Source organism: Pseudorca crassidens, chromosome 11 (assembly GCF_039906515.1).
Source record: "Pseudorca crassidens isolate mPseCra1 chromosome 11, mPseCra1.hap1, whole genome shotgun sequence".
Lineage (NCBI taxonomy): Eukaryota > Metazoa > Chordata > Mammalia > Artiodactyla > Delphinidae > Pseudorca > Pseudorca crassidens.
In genome coordinates, this window is record NC_090306.1 from 35448572 (window position 1) to 35470394 (window position 21823).

General features: G+C 34.6%; 1 protein-coding gene across 5 annotated transcripts in view; it reads left to right on the plus strand.

Annotated features, from left to right (window-relative positions):
• Window positions 1-21823, plus strand: part of CNTN1 (contactin 1) — a 371063-nt gene that overhangs the window by 192990 nt on the left and 156250 nt on the right. For all 5 annotated transcript variants that reach the window (XM_067696189.1, XM_067696191.1, XM_067696192.1 and 2 more), the window contains 2 exons: window positions 12684-12819; window positions 14216-14248. In XM_067696189.1, the coding sequence (XP_067552290.1) occupies window positions 12759-12819; window positions 14216-14248 (94 nt within the window). In that variant the 5' untranslated portion in view covers window positions 12684-12758. The remainder of the gene's footprint in view (window positions 1-12683; window positions 12820-14215; window positions 14249-21823) is intronic.

The window sequence follows — 21823 nt, forward strand, 5'->3', positions numbered from 1 at the left end:
ACACGTAAATGATAACATATAGTATTTATTTTTCTCTGACTTATTTCATTAAGCATAATACCCTCCAGGTCCATTAGTGTTTTTTCAAATGACAAAGTTTCATTTTTTTAATTGCTGAGTACTATATATTATATAATATATATATATTATATTATATATAATTATATTATATTATACATGTATATTATATGTGTATAATATCATATCATTTGCAAATATTTTCTCCCATTTTATAGGAAATCTTTTCTTTTGTTGAACGTTTCCTTTGCAGTGAAAAAGCTTTTAAGTTTAATTAGGCCCAATTTGTTTATTTTTGCTTTTATTTCTTTTGCCTTGAGAGACTTATCCAAGAAAACACTGCTACAATTTATGTCAAAGAGTATTTCACCTCTGATCTTCTAGAAATTTTATGCTTTCAGGTCCTACTTTAGGTCTTTAAACCATTTTGAATTTATTTCTGCATATAGTGTGAGGGAATATTCTAATTTCATTGTTTTAAATGTGACTGTTCCATTTTCCCAGCACCACTTGTTGAAGAGACAGTCTTTTCTCCATTGTTTATTCTTGCCTCCTTTGTAGTAGATTAATTGAACATAAATATGTGGCCTTATGTCTGGGCTCTCTATTCTGTTCCATTAATCTATGTGTCTGTTTTTGTCCCAATAACACACAGTTTTGATTATTGCAGCATTGCCATATAGTTTGAATACAGGGAATGTGAAACCTCCAGCTTTATTCTTTTTTTATTAATCAAGATTGCTTTCACAGTCTTTTGTGATTCCATATCAATTTTAGGATTATTTGTTCTACATCTGTGAAAAATGTCCTGGGTATTTAGATAGGATTGCATTAAATCTGTTGATTGCTTTGGGTAGTGTGGACATTTTAACAATGTTAATTCTTCCAAACCATAAACATGGGATATATTTCCATTTCTTTGTATCATCTTCAATTTCCTTCAACAATGTTTTATAGTTTTCAGAGTATAGGTCTTTCACCTCCTTGGTTAAGTTTATTCCAAGGTATTTTATTCTTTCTGGTGTGATTTTAAACAAGACTGTTTTCCTGCTTTCTCTTTCTGAAAGTTCATTTTTGGTGTATAGAAAAGCAACAGATTTTTGTATGTTAATTTTGTATCCTTCAATTTTACTGAATTCATTTATTAGTTCTAATAGTTTTTTGGTGGAGACTTTAGGGTTTTCTATATAAGGTATCAGGTCATCTGCTAATAGTGACAGTATTACTCTTCCCTTCCAATTTGGATGCCTTTTATTTTTCTTGTATGATTGCTCTGGATAGGACTTCCAAAACTATGTTAAATAGAAATAGTGAAAGTGAAAATCCCTGTCTTCTTCCTGGTTTTAGAGGAAAACCTTTAGTTTTTCACCATTGAGTATGATGTTAGCTGTGGCTTTGTCATAAATGGCCTTTATTATGTTGAGATATGTTCCCTCTATACCAACTTTGATGAAAGCTTTTATCACAAATGGATGTTGAATTTTGTCAAATGCTTTTTCAGAGTTATCAAGAGGATCATGTGATTTTTATCCATTGTTTTGTTAATATGGTATGTCATATTGCTTGTTTTGTGGATATTGAACCATCCTTACATCCCTGGAATTAATTCCACTCAATCATGATGTATGATCCTTTTTATATGTTGTTGAATTTGATTTGCTAATATTTTGTTGAGGATTTTTGCATCTATATTCATCAGAGATATTGGCCTATAATTTTCCTTTTTTTTTGTAGTGCCTGTGTCTGGTTTTGGTATCAAAATAATTGTGGCTTCATAGAGTGAATTTGGGGTGTTCCCTACTCTTCAATTGTTTGGAATAATTTGAGAAGGATAGATATTAAGTCTTCATTGTACATTTTGTAGAATTCCTCTATGAAGCCAATTAGTCCTGGACTTTTGTTTGCTGGGAGATTTTTGTATACTGATTCAATTTCACTATTGTGATTGATCTGTTCAGATTATCTATTTCTTCCTGATTCAGTCTTGGAAGATTGTATGTTTCTAGGAATTTATCCTTTTTTTCTAGGATGTCCATTTTTTGCCACAGTATTCCTTATTATTTTTGGTATCTCTGTGATAACAGTTGTAATATTTCATCTTGCATTTCTTATTCTGCTTATTTGTGTCCTCTTTCTTTTTTTTCATAATAAGCCTGGCTAAAGGTTTATCTATTTTATTGTCTTTTCAAAAACTAGCTCTTAGTTTCTTTGATCGTTTCCATTTTTTTTTTTTTTTGGTCTAAATTTTATTTATCTCCTTTCTGATGTTTATTATTTCCTTCCTTCTACCAACTTTGGGCTCTGATTGTTCTTCTTCTAATTCCTTTAGATGATAGGTTAGGTTGTTTAATGGAGATTTTTCTTGTTTCTTGAGGTAGGCATGTATTGCTACAAATTTCCCTCTTAGAACTGCTTTTGCTGCATGCCATACATTTTGGAAAGTTGTGTTTTCATTTTTATTTGACTCAAGGTATTTTCTGATTTCTTCTTTGATTTATTCATTGAACCATTAGATTTTTAGTAACATGTTGTTTAGGCTTCACACGTTTGTGTTTTTCACATTTTTCTTCCTGTAATTGATTTCTAGTTTCATACCATTGTGGTTGGAAAAGATGCTTGATATAATTCCTATCCTCCTAAATTTCTTGAGACTTGTGTTGTGATCTAGAATGTGATCTATCCTGGAGAGCGCTTCATCTGCAGTTGAAAAAAATGTGTATTCTGCTGGTTTTGGATGGAATGTCCTATAGATATCTATTAATTCCAACTGGTCTAATATGTCTTTTAAAACAACTGTTTCCTTATTGCTTTTCTGTCTGGATAATATGTCCTTTGATGTAAGTGAGGTATTTGAGTACCCTATTATTTTTGTATTATTGTCAATTTCTCCCTTTATCTATTAATATTTGATTCATATATTTAAGTGCTCCTGTATTAGGTACATACATGTTAACAAATGTTATATTCTGTTCTTGTATGATCCCTTTATCATTATATAATGCCCTTCTTTGTATTTTGTGTTTTGTAACTTTGGTTTAAAGTCTACTTTGTTTGATATGAGTACTGCTATCCCAACATTTTTCATTTCCATTTTCATAGAATATCTTTTTCCATCCCCTTACTTTCAGTCCGTGTGTGTCTTTAGCTCTGAAGTAAATCATTTGTAGGCAGCATTTTTTTTTGTTGTTGTTGTTTTTTGACAGAGACATCAATAATTTTTTGGAGAGAGGGATCTTACAAATCTAAAACAAAGGGTTCTGGAGCAACACCTCACAGTGTACAGCAGGCACAACATTGTTTTGTTTTTTTATCCAATCAACTACCCTATGAGTTTTGAGTGGAGTGTTTAGTTTGTTGACATTCAGTGTGATTATCGCTGAGTATGTACTTATTGCCTTTGCTTATTTGGTTTCAGTTTGTCCTGTAGTTATTCTCTGTTCTTTTTTTAGGCTCTTCCTCTGTGGTTTGATGACTATCTTTAATGTTATGATTTTGTTCCTTTCTCTCTGGTTTTTGTTTATCTATTGCAGGTTTTTGATTTGTGGTTACCATGGAGTTCACATATGTTGACCTGTAGCTATATCTACTTGTTTTAAATTGGTAGTCATTTAAGTTCAAACACATTCTGAAAGAGGTACAGTTTTTACTCTCCTCCCCCATGCTTTATGTTTTTGATGTTATATTTTACATTATCATGTCTATCCCTTAAGTGTTTATTGTGGTTATATTGATTTTACATTTACTGTCTTTTAATCTTCATACTAATTTATTTAAATTGTTGAGCCACAGCCTTTATTATATATTTGCCTTTACTAGTGGTATTTTCCCTTTCCTATAAATTCTTCTTGTAACCTTTTCTTTTCCAACTAAAGGTGACCCTTTATCACTTCTTGTTAGATCAGTTTAGGGTTGATGAACTCTTTTAGTTTTTGCTTGTCTGAGAAGTTATCTTTCTCACCTTTCATTCTGAATGATAACCTTACTGGTTAGAGACTCCTAAGTTTTAGGTTTTTCATTTCAGCACTTTATATATATCATGACACTCCCTTCTGGCTTGCAAAATTTCTGCAGAAAAAATCAGCTGAAGCTTTATGGGAATTCACTTGTAAGTGACTCTTTGTTTTTCTCTTGCTGCCTTTAAAATTCTCTCTTTATCTTTAACTTTTGCCATTTTAACTATGCCATTTTAACTTTTGCCATTTTAACTATGAGTCTTTTTGGGTTCATCTTGTTTGGGACTCTCTGTGATTCCTGCACTTAGAAATTTGTTTCTTTCTTCAGCTTCAGGAAATTTTCAGCCATAATTTTATCAAATACATTTTCTACCCCTTTCTCTCTTCTCCTCCTGGGATCCGTATAACACAGATGTTAGTGCACTTGATGTTGTCCCCAAGGTCCTTTAAGCTATCCTCATTTTTTTTAAGTTTGTTTTTCTTTTGCTCTTCTGATTACGTGATTTCCATTATTCTATTTTTCAGATCACTTATGCATTCTTCTGTATCACTTATTCTGCTGTTAGTTCCTTCTAGCATATTTTTCAGTTCCGTTATATTTTTCTGATCTAATTGGTTTTTATATTTTCTAGTTCTTATTAAAATTCTCACTGTGTTCATCTATTCTTTCCCCAAGTTCAGTTAGCATTCTTATTACTACTTGTTTGAACTCTGTGTCTGGTAAATTATTTATTTCTATTTCATTAGGGTTTTTTTCTTTTTTTGTTCTTTCATTTGAAACAGTCTTCTCATTTTGTTTAACTTTCTTCGTCTCTACAATATTAGGTGTAACAGTTACCTACCCCAGTCTTGAAGGGTTATTCTAGTGTGGGAGCATTCCTATGCAGTCTGCATGTATCCAGTGGCTTTGGTGGGAGAGATGGATCTGAAGTGAGCATGGGTCATGTTTTCCCTTGGAGTGTGCTGGCAAATACCACCTTGGAGGGAGGGAGGGCTGAAGATGGAGTGGCTAGGACCAGAGTCAGGTTTAAGCCAGGGCTTCTCCTGTGCTCAGTGGCAATCAGCCCCTTATCAAGGGCAGGGTTGGTGCCCAAGGTGCTGGAACAGAAGCCCTAAAGTTTGTATCTGAGCTGGTTTCATTCTAATTGTGTAAAGTCTCCTTGGCAATGGCAGCTTTCACCCTAATGGAGAGCAGCACCAGTGCAAGAGAGGCTAGATCCAGTGCCTGCTATGGGCTGAGGTGCGTGCTGGGATGATCACAGGAAACTGGTCAGAATTTCAGACAATTTTCAATCTACAGCCTCTGCACCACTCCTGGGAGTAAGAAAACATCTGCATGCACTCTTCACAAGAAAAATCTTGGTTTCTCATAGCCCTCTGGTAAGTCTCACAGGTTTTCAAACCAGCTAAGGAGACTCATCTCACCAGGGTCTGACTCCATGGCTGGGGTGCCTCATATGTGATTTGATCCCCGGGGAGGATCCTCAAGCCTGTGATATCCTCATTCCTCTTCTGTGTCCCCTGCTAGGGGCCTGGACCCTGACCGAATCATTTCTTTTCCCTTCCTACCTGATGTGGATCTTTCTTTAAAGTTTTGGTTGTGGAAGAGCCTTTCTTGCCAGTCTCCAGGTTGTTTTCAGCAAGAGCTGTTCCATGTGTAGATGTATTTTGATGTGTTCATGGTGGAAGGTCAGCCCAGCATCCTCCTGCCCTGTCATCTTGATCTCCCTCATAAACAGATTCTTATTAGTACACTGATGAGAAAGAGGTTGAGTGGAATCCCACATGTATATGTTTGAGTTTTAAATCTTGCTTGACAAAGCAGCCCCTCCCTTATTCATTGACTGAATCAATGATTTTGGGAATTGCAAATGAAGAAATCATATTGCATTATTTGCTTATTATTACTATATCTATTTTCCATTACCTTCTCAATTTTGTAATTTCAAGCAAAATAATTATGTAGTATTGGTACCATGTCAGTTCCATTGGGGAAATAGTTTAGAATCAGCAGGAACTTTCTGCATTTTCTTGAATTTCAAGAGATATCTAACCACACATACACATACTCCTGAAATGTGGGACAAAAATTCTGTTGGACTGTCAGTTTATTTATCATGTAAAAATGATGGTTTACTGAAACTATCCGAACAAAATGCATGACTACATCAGTTATAATCTTGCATGACATCATGGGCTGGCAAGAAATATGTGCTATAAATATCACAAGCAGGGTTCCATTATTTTTAAGTCCTTCTGCAGTCATTACATCATTTTAGAAATAAACAAGTAATTAATTTAATCATAAGTCCAATTATCTAAAAATATGAGCATTCAGTTTTCTGTAAAATGCAAGGTGTGCTGTCAGCATGCAATAAATACCCATATCTTCAGAAAGCCTTTAGATATTTTTTCCCTCAGCAGCCTCCAAGTCATTAATTTCACAGTCTGATAATTTTATATTTATTGAAATGTATTTATTATATTGCTTTTCTTTTTACATATACTTCACACATAATCAAGTGGCAGGCTGCTTCAGCAGCTAAGGCAGTTGCAATCTGAAAACCATCACATTCTACCTGTTAGTTGAGCAGTGTATGACTCTATTCTGGGAAAGAAGGATAATGTTTATAATCATTTTCAGAAAATGTGGTGTCTTTCTTGGCTGTGTACTGTTATTCCTTGGCTTAAAACAGCATGCTCTTTAAATTTTTTTACATCTGTAAGCTGCTAAAACACTGTTAAAAACTATTAGACTGAGACAATAATAATTTGATAATAGAGTTTAAAGAAGTCAGTATGAGGCTGGAGAAGACCATATAAAGTACGCAATTATATAGGTAGAGGGAGTTGTGTCTCCTATGTTTAAATTGTTTTTAATAATCTGAAAATTAACTGGAGCTGTAAAATATTGATATACAAATGCTTAATGTGTAGTATATACAGTATCTCCTTTCTAAAGGATAAGAAATTTTAAATATATAATATTCCTTTTTTAAAAGATTCCCATTTTTAAATTCATAACTGATTTTGGGACTTCCCTGGTGGTCCAGTGGTTAAGACTCCGTGCTTCCACTGCAGGGGACATGGGTTCAATCCCTGGTCAGGGAACTAAGATATCTTGTATGCTGTGTGGCACAGCCAAAAAAAAAAACAAACTAATTTTATTTCTGGAAAATTTTAGTTAATTTCACTTTAATGTTTTGACTTCTGTTATATACAGATGTCAAAGGGCTTTTACTTACACACATGTATCCATATGCATAAATAATTTACTCCTCACAACAATCTTCTGAAGAATGGACTTGGATTTCCATTCTACATACTGGGTGACTGACACCTCAGGAAGATGAAGTGATGTGTTCAGCAAAGGCAGAATTTCAGATTGAGTCGAGGATAAAATGTCCCCTGGTTTTGTAGAGTAAGAGCTATTGATGTCTTTTCACCTAGAATCATCTGTGCTCAGCACCAACAAGCTTCTTCTATTTTCTGGAAACTGAACTTTATAGCAAATATTCTTTAGAACCAGAGCAGAGTGATGAGTATCATAAGTAAAATTTTAGGTTAAATATTTTTTAACATGGCCTTTCATGAGCTGTGTTGAGGATAAATCAGAATACGTTCCTGATATCCCCTCAAATCTTTTTTCTTTCTGAAAGAGATGTGACAATTTGCCAATACATATTAGTATTTTCTCAGTATTTCTAAAATTTTGTTCTCTCTCAATGTAAATGCTTGAATAAACATCAGTTCAATGAAATATTAGATTTATTGATATTGATGGAACAAACTTTGATTATACAGCAGCACTAAATACTTTGTGAATAATTGTTAGTGGCTAAATGTTTGTTAATGTACTGTTGAAGCTTTTTTGAATAAAAAATGCATACATAGATATGGACCAAATTTCTCAAAGGAGAACCATAGCATCATCTAAAGTAAAGAGAGAAAGGTCAGAGAAAGAAAAGCATGGAAAGACAGAAGGGAGAATGAAGGAAGGGAATAGAGATTGTCACCCTGTGTTGCCTTATTATATTTTTTTTTGTTGTAGTTGTTTAAATACATGAGTAAGAAGAGATTTAGTAAACGATGTTGGAGAAAAGAAGTTAAGTTCTTTGGAAATTACTATAGTTGCAATACATGTTAGAAAAACACCAGTCACTGGACACCTATAGAGTTGTGATGGGTTTTGGGGGGAAGCATCTGCACGGCCTGGTGTAAGGCCTAGGCTGAGAGCAGCAGAAACCAGGGAGCTAGACAGCACAGTATGGCCTGGGGACAGGAATGCATACCCGGGTTCCAGGAGCTGGTCATTCTGTTCTTCTGGTTATTGAGAAGGAAAATGTTCACTCCTTTAACTGGCACATCTTCGTCCGACTTGTTTTCTTCCTATGCCACTTCACTTGCTGCAACGTTTTCAGACCCATGGGGGCTGGGATCTGTCTGTGGATTACTGAGTGGCAGGTCCTCAAGGGACAGTTAAGAAGAGCCATTTCTTCCACACTAGCAAGCATGGGCACAGCCTTGCTGCCTCTCTCCTCTACTGCACTGCTGAGAGGATAGGATCAGGAGTTACAGTGATGGGATAACTGGGGACACAAGAAAACAAATCAGCAGCAGAAAACAAATGGGTGCACAACATGCGAGAGATGCTTTTATACTGAAACAACAAGAAACCCATTAAATAAAATAAAATACGTTCTGCCAGAATGAGGACTCACTATCCTATTGAAATAGGCAATATTTTGGAGTGAAGGAAAAGATAGTGTGGCTCAAAATAATGAAAAATGTTTCCTTCTGACTAGAGTGAGCATATTGAAATCAGAAGACAGAGACTTCCAACACTCAATAAAGTGCATAATAAAAATGCTTTAAAATATTGCTGCTTAGAATATTCCTCTTCTAGAGTGTATTTATATGCAGCAATAATCCCTATCAAAGACCAGAGCCCCATTAAGAGATACTCCTTATTACCTATTGTCAGCATCCTATCCTTATTCTAAGGAACTAAAGTTTAATTTTGTTTGTGGCAAGTGTTTTGGAATACAGTTATGGAATGGTCCAGTCATTTCTTCATTTATTCAATAAATATATATCAAATGGCTTCTATGTGCCAGGCATTAGAGGCATAACAATAAACAATGACATGTTGTTTTCTCCTGCAGCCTGATGGACCTAAGATCTCGTAGAACAATAGTTAATATTTATCGAATACTTTCACAGTAAACATTTCACATTGCACAATCTTATGCAATGCTTGTAATAGTCCTATGAAATAGACATTTTTTTCATACTTTGTGCATGAGGAAAACTAGAGTCAGAACTTGAGTGATTTGCCCAAAGTTACAAGCTAAATAATGGTTGAGCCAAACTTCAGACAAGGTCTGGCTGACTTCCCCAGATCTCTTTTTACTATGCCTTATCTCACTTTCCCATATACTGTGGGTGTTGTCTAAGAAGGAAATGTAAAATAATATCCTTGACCTAGAAACTCCTTCTGTACCTTATTTACAATTTCCTGAAATCACTTGCTCTGTGTAGACACAGCTAACCTTCCTTTAGACCTTCCCTCTTTCTTTCCCAGATTCCCTGTAGACTCAATCAGGTAAACAGACCAAAATCTCACTCACACAATTCATCAAAATTAATAATCTGAAGGATACTCTCACTGTAATTGTCCTTCTTTTTTTTTTTTTTTTTTTTTTTGCGGTACGCGGGCCTCTCACTGTTGTGGCCTCTCCCGTTGCGGAGCACAGGCTCCGGACGCGCAGGCTCAGCGGCCATGGCTCACGGGCCCAGCCGCTCCGCGGCATGTGGGATCTTCCCAAACCGGCGCATGAACCTGTGTCCCCTGCATCGGCAGGCGGACTCTCAACCACTGCGCCACCAGGGAAGCCCCTGTCCTTCATTTTTACCTGATTCTTTTTCTTTCTGGTCAGTACTGCTTCCTCTACACACAATACAAAAACTGCAGCAGCATCCCTTGCTCTTGCATTGAATATTATTAGTATGTAGAGTTACTGTTCAGAATTACTTTACAATTATCAATTTATAACAGTTTATTAATCGATAAATTTGAACTATTTAAAATCCAATAATTACTGCCACATTAAACCGAACATGCTTTGTAATTTGCAAAATGTTTGCAAATATATTATCTAAATTAATCTTTACAAAAAGAACTGTTTGACACAGCAGTTTTGGCACAGTTTATGTTTGCCTTTCTACCTTCCTCCTCATTAAAGGAACTTGTCCTAATAGTGTGCATAACTCAATGAAAGGAATTGGAAACCAATAGGCCAAGAAAATGCTGAAATGTACATTTTTCGAGACAAACTTTAGAAGACATAAACAATGTGCACAGGTTTCAATAATTTTAAATTAGGTTATATTTAAATATTAATGATAACAAAATAAAAAGCTAATATCCTTCCATAGATCATTTCATTGATTTCCCTGCCTCCTGAAGGATTTTTTTTTTATTCTTCACATTTATTTACCTGTTTCTATTTCTCTCTGATCAGTTCTGCTTAGTAAAAGAAATAAAATAAAATTTAAATTTATAAGTGTAGATTTAATACAGTTTATAGAGATGTGTAGTTCTCACCTTCTTACATATGTCCAAGAGAAATAAATTGGTCATAAATCAATCCTGGCATTTAAAAATTATCTTTTGAATATTTTTCCTCTTTCAAAGATATTTTAAATATCTCCTGTTGCTAGGTTGACCCATTTCTGCTATGTTTTCTCTAAGAATTCAACTCAATTTCTTTCTAGAAATAAATGATTTTTCACTGTAAAATAACCTATACACCAAAAGGGACAAATATGTTTTTCCTGGTCCATGTAGTACCAACTAAATATTTTTACCAGTCTCTGCAAACGTTAGGATTCTGGCAAATTGGGGGGGGGGGGGGGTAAATATAGTTTTTAAATCCAACATATTAAAAAAAAATAAGTAATACCTTTAAATGTCATTATGATGCAACAAATAAGTACCATTTTATTTTTGCTGTTTTGGATAATATTTAAATATATTTATATATTGATTATCATAACATTACATATTTTCTTTTCAGAATTGCTTTTATGCTCTATCTTAATATTTTACATTCAATTTTATGTCTTGCGGTTTTTCTATCCTATTTCTTATATATTCTTTGAAAACTTGATTTAATATCCTTTCAAATTGAAGGGCCTACTGTGTCCCAATTGAAGAAGTCTCTTTCTAATGCCCTGGAACATTAAAAAATTTGTTATATCTCCACCATAATGCCCTGCCTGTCACCACCAGGCCCATTCCCACTGTGATGTATTTTACAATGCTTTTTTTTTTTTTTTTTTTTGAGGTACGCGGGCCTCTCACTGCTGTGGCCTCTCCCGTTGCGGAGCACAGGCTCCTGACGCGCAGGCTCAGTGGCCATGGCTCACAGGCCTAGCCGCTCCGCGGCATGTGGGATCTTCCCGGACTGGGGCACGAACCCGTGTCCCCTGCATCGGCAGGCGGACTCTCAACCACTGCAACACCAGGGAAGCCCTGCAATGCTTTTAATTAAAATTAGCAACATGCTTTCAAGTTTAATAGCATGTAGATCCAAAAAAGTTTCACTGCACTGACTTGTGTACACATAAGTGTTCCTATTGATCTGTGAAATTCTTAAGGGTAAGCAGACTATGTCTTTCTTACAGATTCCTTTATCTGTATGCTTGGTCGCAGATGGATTTACAAAGAAGATGATGAAGCTTAAGTCATGGGACCCCTCACTTACATGGGGCTATTTCAACGTTCTGAAACCTCACCAGTATAATCACGTGGTCATAAGTTTTTGCAGAATTTATAAAAGCAAAATATTTTATTTAGACTGCTGCATAGTTTCATAGCTTAGTTTATATTAGTAATTTTATCTTTTTATCTTTAAAGATGGTTCTCCAAATTTTAAAGATTTGGCCACACAAAACCTAGATTCTTCCTTATAAGGAGTAATTATTTACTTTCTGTTAAATGAATAAAAGAAAGAAATGAAGAAGGGGAAAGGGAATGAATATATTATTAATCAATACATTTTAATGTCTAAAAATTAGCATTTCTGGCAAAATTTTTCCATAAGCCACCAACAGGCAATGCTAACGTATAACTCTTGTACAGTGTCTATGCATTTACAAAGCCCTTATACAAATATATCTTTCATTAAATCTTTCTACCAGCCCTTCAAGTAAATTTAATCTTCAATTTAAATAATTGACATTGAAATGTTCACAACTGTGCTATTTGTAAAAAACATATTACTATGCTCAATTATTAAAAAGTTAAAAACTAAAACATATGAATTGAGTGACATGCTCATGTTTCTTACCATGTCAATACTGGGAGGCAGCTGAAGCCCTGATGCAGAATCTACTCTTTTCATTACAACATGGGGTTTACAAATGTACATAAAAAAACTAAAACATTCTACAAATAAGAAATATAAAATAGGGGCTTCCCTGGTGGCACAGTGGTTGAGAGTCCGCCTGCCGATGCAGGGGACACGGGTTCGTGCCGAGGTCTGCGTACTGCAAAAAAAAAAAAAAAAAAGAAATATAAAATAAAATAGAATTGGTAATATTGTTGACCCCAAATGATGAACATTTTCCCTTCCTTTTCTTCCCTTTTCCTTCTCTTCTTTCTCTTTTCTTTTCTTCTCTTCTCTTCTCTCTCATCTTTTTATGCAGGTGTTTAATATTCTCCAACTGCCATAAAGTTAAAGCTTTTTTTGAAAATTGAACCTAACCTCTACTGAACACAAGATGAAAATGTGGTTGCTGGTCAATCACCTTGTGATTGTATCTTTTACAACCTGTCTATCAGGTAAGAAATATCCTTTGTATAATCTCCAAAAATTATGCCAATGTAAACAATATGCTGTTCACTTCATTGAATCTGGTGTATAAAGTTAGAATTAATATTTTCTTTTGACACCTGGGTCAGACAAGTAAATTCATATATATTAAGGTTGGCCCTTGTTTTCTTTTCTTTTTTTTTTTTTTAGTTTCAATTAAAATTCACAAGATTTAGTTAATCAGTCTTATATAGTGATGTGCTGGTAAATGTTTAAAATCTGGATCTCTGGGAGGAAAAGAAAAATCCCTGCTGTGTAGCATTTGCCAATTCCTATAGAGTAAGTCATCCTACTATTCTCAATTTCGACTTGAAATCATTTAATGTGGTGGCAGAAAAGATATGTAACAGCTCACCATTATACAGTATGTTCACTATATAATTATAATAGACTTAACCTCATTAGCATACATAAAAGTAAAATACAGTAAAATAATTAGAAAATAATGGATTTTAAGCTTTTGTTACCTTTGTTCTTTTTTATTTATAAGTTAATATAATTTAATTTTTATTATTGGCTGGTCAATCTTATGAAAAACAATTCAGAAATAATCTACAATGTATTCAGGGACTTAATAACAAAGCAGTTTTAAGAATGCTATAGTTTTAGGACAAACAAATACTATATTTCTATCTTTCAAAGACAAGTGTGAAAGATTCAGAAATATTTTCTACAAGGAGAGGTACGTTGTATTTTTATCTGAAGCAGCATGTTTTCTACAATCAGTTTTTTCTGATACCTTTGTCTCAATTACCTTAGGTCAGTGCTTGTTGAGTTGTTATTAAGTTCAAGACTTAGTTGGATATCATTTTATCATTTATCAGTCCCCCTTGATTGCTTTAATGATGAACTTGATAGGCATCTTATTGTATTTCTTATGTATTATTAAGGGAATAAAAAAGTTATTTTAATTTTGGGAGTAATTTTTATTATGATGACTTCAAAATCAAGAAAAATATAATAATTTTATCAGTACTTAAGAATTTTAATGACATTGATATAACCACGTAATTATACACACACACATATATAATTATATGCTTATATATTATATAAATATAAGAAAGAAAAATTTTGTGGTAAGGTTATTATTGCTGTATTACCTTTATGAATAAAATAAAACAAAAATAATCTTATTAGTACTGAAAATCCATACTAATTCTGTTGACCATAAATTTTAGTGCTACAACTATAAAATTGCAAAGACAAGAAATAAATATTTGCAAAGATATGGTGATACTTCAGCCTTAATAGTGAAAGGCCAGTAACCTTATTTCATTAACTAATATCTCAGTTATCTGAGTAATGTTTGAGACCACAACCTGAAGAGTTGGGGATTAATTTTTTTTCTTTTTTTCTTTTTAGAGTTTACATGGCACAGAAGGTATGGTCATGGAGGTAAGTTGATGAAAGGGTTAATTTTTAAATAGCTTTCCTCAAATAAATCATATTTCATCCTGCTTTAAGCTATTAATTCTTCAAACTTCAAGCAAGTGATTAATGTTAGAGCACTTGGAAATTTTGTAAGATGATTTATCTAGGGTCTTCAGGCAACTTGTTTGATTGCCAGAATGAATGAATGGATACACCACGAACAAATATCCAACTAGAAGATTGTAGCAGATGGAATATATTCAACACAACCTGTATTTTTTCCTGCATGCTTTGTAACAATCCTATGCTGCTAAACTTTGAAGCAATATTTTCAATATTGTAAAAATCTAGCCTATTTTGAAAGCCTCCTGCTTTGCTGCACACATCTCTTTAACTAAAGTTAATGCACTTGGAACCTTAAGATTCAGTTTAATTAGAAACCAAAGACCTTGCAAAATTTATTGTTTATTTTTTATTGAATATAATTAGCAATCCTGCTAGTTTAGATTCTATTTCAACCACTGAACAGTTCTTGCCAGAAATATAGGCAATATAGTAGACTGCAAAAAAGAGAATCTAGAGTAAGGCCAGCCTGGATTTACATAGTCAACCTGGTATTCACTAGTTATGTGATCTTGTGCAAATTATTCAACTTCTATGAGACTCAAGTTTCCAACATGTAACAATCACAGGATTCTTGTGAGAACTAAAAAAATAATGTGACAGGGCTTCCCTGGTGGCGCAGTGGTTGGGAGTCCACCTGCCGATGCAGGGGACATGGGTTCGTGCCCCGGTCCGGGAAGATCCCACATGCCGTGGAGTGGCTAGGCCTGTGAGCCATGGCTGCTGAGCCTGTGCGTCCGGAGCCTGTGCTCCGCAACGGGAGAGGCCACAACTGTGAGAGGCCCGCGTACTGCAAAAAAATAAAAAATAAAAAATAATAATGTGACAATACCTTCCAGCACAGTGACATACATAGTAAGTGCTCAGTAAACATAGTAAAACTGGTAACCAATAAAAACCACAGGATAGTGGTAGGAGAATGAATAATTAGGAAGAATCACTGAGCAACCAATGCAACAACTTCCATGCCAAAGCAAGATATTCATGCCAGAGTGGGTCTGAATTTCCGTCTGTAGGGAATTAAGAAAAAGGACAGTCCTAGCATGAAGCACATCAAAGCTATTTCTGTTTCCTCCTTGTGAGTTAGGAATAACATTTAGGCTATATAAAGATCAGTGAGATATGTTTCTTGACTTCAAGAACCTTACATATAATAGGGAATAATAAAAGGAAGATTAACAGATTTATAAGAGAAATAAGCATTTTAAAACAATTACTTTGAGGAATAAATGAGTATTTAATGATGGAGCTAGTAGGTAAGGGAAACTCGAAGTATTTCAATTATTAGAAATGGAGCTAATTCTTAGAGGCAGTGGCACAAATAAAGTGCAGATGTGGGCAAATATGGGCTGTGTTAGATCACTAATTCAAAGAACTCTTGTTCTGCAGGATGTTAGTAGGACTTCATTGTCAAGTAAATTTGAGAAAGGCTAGTTCATAAAAGTTCAACAGTTTATTATTAAGTGTAATATATGTATTAGTTTCCTCGGACAGCTATAGCTATAATAACGTGCCACCAACTGGGTGGCTTAGAACAACAGAAATTTATTGTCTCACAGTTCTAAAAGTCCCAAACCAAGGAGATATCAGGGTCATGCTTCTGCTAAAACCTGTAGGGGAAAGCTCCTTCCTCGCCTCTTTCAGCTTCTGGTATCCGCATCATTCCTTGGCTTGTGGCAGCATACATAGGTAGACATAAGGTAGGTGTGGACAGATGCCTAGATAGTTATGCAAAACACAGTGTCTAGGGCTTCAGGGTTGGACCATAGGTCAAGGAAATGGTTGCCATCAAGAAATGTGATAGGCTCTTCTTAGGCAGGTAATGCCATGCTAAGGAAAATTTAGTCAACTTAACCATTCTGCTAACCAGATCCTAATCTTCCTTCTAATTATTGGATTTCTGCACATTCTCAAGGCCAACTCCTTATATTTTAGTTATGATAAATTACTGCAATGTTACCTATTACCCATGAGACTAAAGAATTAGGGCACCAGAGTATTCAAAGCCTAAGCCCTAAATGTCCTTGTTCTCTTATCAGTGGGGAATGATTGACAATGAAGACAAGAAGCATGCTTTGAGACAATTTAAATATTGTTTCATTTGGAGAGTTTATTGTATTTCAAGAGAGCCTACAATACTCCCTATCCCATAACCACTGTAGCATTGTAAATATTGTAAAAATTCTAATATTAGACTGCGTTAAAATTTTGTTTTCATCGCTTTTTTCTAATAGATTTTTTTCCTGAGAATCTTATTACAGCATACTCATATAAAATTATGTTTGAAAACTATCAGATTGAGATGACATATTACAGAGTGAGAAATAGGATTTGATTCATAATGAATATAAAATGAATAAAAAATAACTCTCAAAAAAAAATAACTCTCAAGCACAGATAGTAATTATACTTTCAATTTCCAGAGATAAAATAGGATAGCAAGGTTACAGTGGACCATCACTATATAGTGAGAGGTGAAGTAATACCATTTAAGATCATACAACTAAGTGATTACACTAACCATGAAACTGAGAATGCTACTGAAAAAAGCAGCAGTTTTTGCCTGTTGCTCACATCTGTGAATTTGACAGCAAATATTTATACATGATTTCTTTTTTTCTGTTAATCTTCTTGATCAGATTTAAGAAATGAACTTACTTCTGCAATATATTACCACTATATGGTAGAAAATACACAAATTTGCATTGAGCAGATCAAAAAAAGAGTGAAGTGCTGTCTTCAATTAGCTTGAGAAGTCATCTATATAATTGTGTGCTCCTTTTTAGAAGAATATATCCAGTACAAAAAAGAGCATGTGTTTTAAAAATAATCTTATTTTTTTAACATATTATCCATGTGTTTCTTGTACCCTTTAAGCCCATAATACTTCCAAAGCATGATCATTTGTCATCTAATTATTTCCATGGCCCTAGAAGAAAAGCAATGGATGGCTTAATTCTTGTTAATGGAGATTATAATGCTTATATTAATGGATCCTTTGCTGAACCTTGTGTTGTATTCCCCCTGAAAGTTCTTTTTCCTTGATCTGGGCTCCCTAGCTGAGCTAACAGAGCAATGAGCTCAGGTAGTATTCAAGGGGGTTATGAAGTTCACATTCAGAAGTTCACACTGAGCATGCCACAACAATTCAAAACCTTGTGTTGAGTGATTTATCTTCCCAGAGCCCAAATATGTTCTCAAAATAAAATGTATAGAGTAATTGGTAAACCACCTAATGGAATATTATGCATTATTTTAATCAGGCTCGAAAATTTTACAAAAGCTAGAAATGCACATTTATAATATATACTGAGTAGAAACACTAATGTGATGTGGTGTGTCATATTCTGCTTTTTGATCTAGAAAGTGGGCAAAGGGAAATATCTTAAATGTAATATTTTCTCAAGTGAAAAATAAATTAAATATTTTATCGGAAATTAGCTTCATATTTTTATCCCTTAAATGTTTTGTTGTCTCTTCCTATAAATGGCAGATGGAAGTGGAGTACTAGAAAATATCTGCATATAATTTTGGAAAAGCACTTGTCATTGAGAAAAAATAGCATGGGGCACTGATAATATACAGTTTGGCCTATAAACTTCAACCCAGCTCATCCCAAAAGTGTTTTATTTTTACATCTATCCTTTGAGGGATTGCCTATCAATCAATAGATATAGTCCCATCATTATTAACATGTGGCATTCCATTATTTTCAATGGAAATATTCATTGCTGGTATCTTTTCCAGAAAAACAAAAAAAAACTAAGCATTATGATCATGATGAAGAAACTATAAACAATATTTTCAGTTTACTAAAAGATGACCAATTTTTATCTCAAAGGCATATACCTTAAAATCATAGAGTCAGAAAGTATGTTGGTAGATGCCAGGGGCCAGGAGGTGGGGGGGTGGAGAGGGCGAATGGGGAGTTGTTAGTGTTTAACAGGGACAAAGTTTCAGCTTAGGAAGGTGAAAAATTCAGGAGACAGATGATTGTGAGAGTTGCACAACAGTGTGAATGTACTTAGTGCCACTGAACTGTACAGTTAAATATGGTTAAAATAGTATGTTTTATACTATGTGACTTACCACAATAAAAAAATATTAAGAAATAAAATAAAGTAAAAATGAAAAAAGATACACTATCAAAAAATATGCATTTTATGAAAATATGCAAATCTACTAATCTCTACCTCCATATTGATGTATGTTTATGTGCAACTGTCTTTGTTGTATTTCAAAGCACTGTACAGTACTTTAAATAATCAAGGCAACTTGGAATGAACAAAACTCACTTTATTTCAAAGTGATAAAAGTAGTTATTTCAAGAAGGCTAATAAAATTATAAATTAAATTGAGAATTCAGAATTATTACAAACCCAATACTGGCACTACCAGACGGCACTCTAGAAGCAGGTGCTAGCAGGCCAGGATTAACTATTTCTACATTGGAAATACAATACTGTTGAAGAATCTTTAGGTAATGAAACCCTGCACCTATTGAGATGAGTTCAAATTTTGTGAAATAGTGTGTAATCACCATTATTAAACGAAGTAGATACTTTTAAGTTGACAGTCTTTTCAATTTGCTGCTTAATGCAAAATTTTCCGATGCAAGTTGGAGTCAACCTAAAGAAAAATCCCTAACCTTAAAGACCTGAAATTCTATTAAAAGTGTCTTTCATAGGGGACTTCCCTGGTGGCACAGTGGTTAAGAATCCACCTGCCAATGCAAGGGACAGAGGTTCGAGCCCTGGTCCTGGAGGATCCCACATGCCACGGGGCAACTAACATGTGCCACAACTACTGAGCCTGCGCTCTAGAGCCTGCTAGCCATAACTACTGAGCCCACGGTCCACAACTACTGAAGCCTGTGCACCTAGAGCCCGTGCTCCGCAACAAGAGAAACTACCGCAATGAGAAGCCTGCGCACCGCAACAAAGAATAGCCTCCACTCACTGCAGCTAGAGAAAGCCCACATGCAGCAACGAAGAACCAAGGCAGCCAAAAATGAATGAATGAATTAATTTTAAAAATAAATTTTTTAAAACAGTGTCTTTCACAGAGCATAACTTTTAAATTTTAATAAAGTCCAACTTATCAAATTTTTTTCTTTCATGGATCATGCTTTTGGCATTATATCTCAAAACTTCACCATATGCAAAGTCAGAATCAAGTCATTGACTGAATTAAGAACAACCAACACCTCAACAGATGACCAACAGCCTCACAGATGACCATCTAAAATTCTTATGCTGCCACTGATGTAACAAATGGAAACTCAAGATCTAATCCAGTGCAGATCAGGGGGTTTCTGCTTAAATTATATGCATAATTGCACCAAACATCCATTCCTCTTTAAATTTGATGATCTTTTCTATTAGTAATGATAGTAATACCATAATCATCAGGCTTGTATATAAATACAATGTACTTAGAAGATATTCATGAGCTTTAAACTCCCCTAAACACTTTATTTTTAGTATTCTAAATATTTAGTCTATTTAGGTATTTTTTTTAATTGTTCAAAAAATTTCATACTAAACTCATAATTCATCAGGGGGTAAAGTGAGAATAGAAGTCATCTTACCTTCCAGAAGAGAATCAAAATATGTTAATAAAATTGAACTCCTCTGCTTGTCTTTGTAAGCTTTTTTGTTTTTTTTTGGGGGGGGGGGGCGGAGTTGGGAAGAAACAACAGACTCTCCAGGGCAGCAGTGTTACTAAATTGCTCCAGTCAGAAAAGCTGTGCAACTGGGAGAGATTCAAGGAAGAGCTTATGAGATTGTCCAAGTGGGAAGAAAAAATAGCATATGATTTTTACCATAGATAAGCACAAGGTCGTTTCTTTCAGAGATTAGAATATCTAGACCCTACATCCAAACGAAGGTCTAGTTATCAGGGATTTGGGTTTCATTCCTCATTTTTCTCTGGTGTGCTATTATATCCTGAAAGGCCAGAAAACATTGGCCATCATCAGGAAAATTATAGAAGCAAAGCAGAAAACATTATATGCATTTCTAGTTTTTATAACCTCAGGGATATGGAACTAGACACAGCTCAGAGCAGGACTTCAAGAGCATTAGCAGAGGACTTCTGTGAACACCTTGCACTCATTGTCTTACTTATGGCTGCAGTAGGCCTGTGAAGTCCTTAGGGCATGTGCCCCTATTCCTTTCTTTTTTTTAAACTGTAGATACCATGTAGAACAAACTTATATAAAACAACGGCTAGAACACTGCACAGCTGGAGCTAAATCCCAGTTTCTCTGGTTCCTCCAATTCTGATCCAGCAATTTATCTGCGGTCTGAAATAGAATGGTGGTTTTGGAATGTAACTAAGGTCTATAAATTCTTGAATGGCAATTTCAGCAAATTCCAACTAAAAATGAGGCTTCTCCCTTTGAAATATTTCAGGTCAGTTTAGAAAAATTAATGCTTCATACTGGGAGAAACTAACTGAAGGTTTTTGTTAGTCATCTATGTACACAGAAATATGTATTGACATAATGCTTATGGCACCATAGCTACAAGAATGAATAAAATTTGGCCCCTGAAGTTTTTGGAATTAGTCTAAGAGATGATATACATAAGATATTTAAATTAAATTTTGAAAGCATTGGCAAATTCATGAGAATCAGTAGTTATTGATTACTGACTACATAGGTTGTCTCAATGTAATTCTCACAATAGTCCAATGAGATAGATTTTATTATTATCCACATTTTATAAAGCATGATATTGAGTCTTGGAGACATTAAATAATTTTTCCAAAAGCACTGCTAAACAGTACTAAAGCAAGATTTAAAAGACGTAATTAAACTTCTTGTTAAGAGAAACTGGGAGAAAGCTTTTATCCTTAAGTTTGATGTTAGAACAACCAAAATTTCAGTGTAGCATTTGCCTTACACTCTCTCTTAAAAAGTAAATTGGAGGAGTGAACCATAGTTTTTGATCAAGCAGAGACATTACAATGATCCCATGTAAGACTATTCCTCATTTCTAGTCATATACATCAGTATTAATTCATTTGGGGTATATGGCTCTTAGCTGTGCTCTGTAAATGGTGCCACACTGATGACATGGGAGTGAATCTCTTCTCCTCATCCTGCTATGATGTGTCACACCTGCCCTTCAGAGAGGATACACAGTCAGGAACAACTGCTTCTCAACACTATTTTTGTGGTAGATTTTTTGTGTGTGTGTGTTAGATTTTGTGGTATTTTTGTGGTAGATTTTAAATGAGTTGGCCAGATCCCATATCATGTAATTAGTTTACTGATTGTTCTAGATGTTGCTAAGTACTAGTGCTGGTCACATGTTTAAAGACAAAAACAAAAATTAAACAAGAACTGACCCCCAAAAAGGACTCATTTCCCCAGAGCATCTAGAAATTCATTCGTTATGTTGTTCAAAAGTTGTTAAGTACCTAGTATGTTCCAGACCTGTCCCCAGGCATCTGCAATCTAGTGAAACA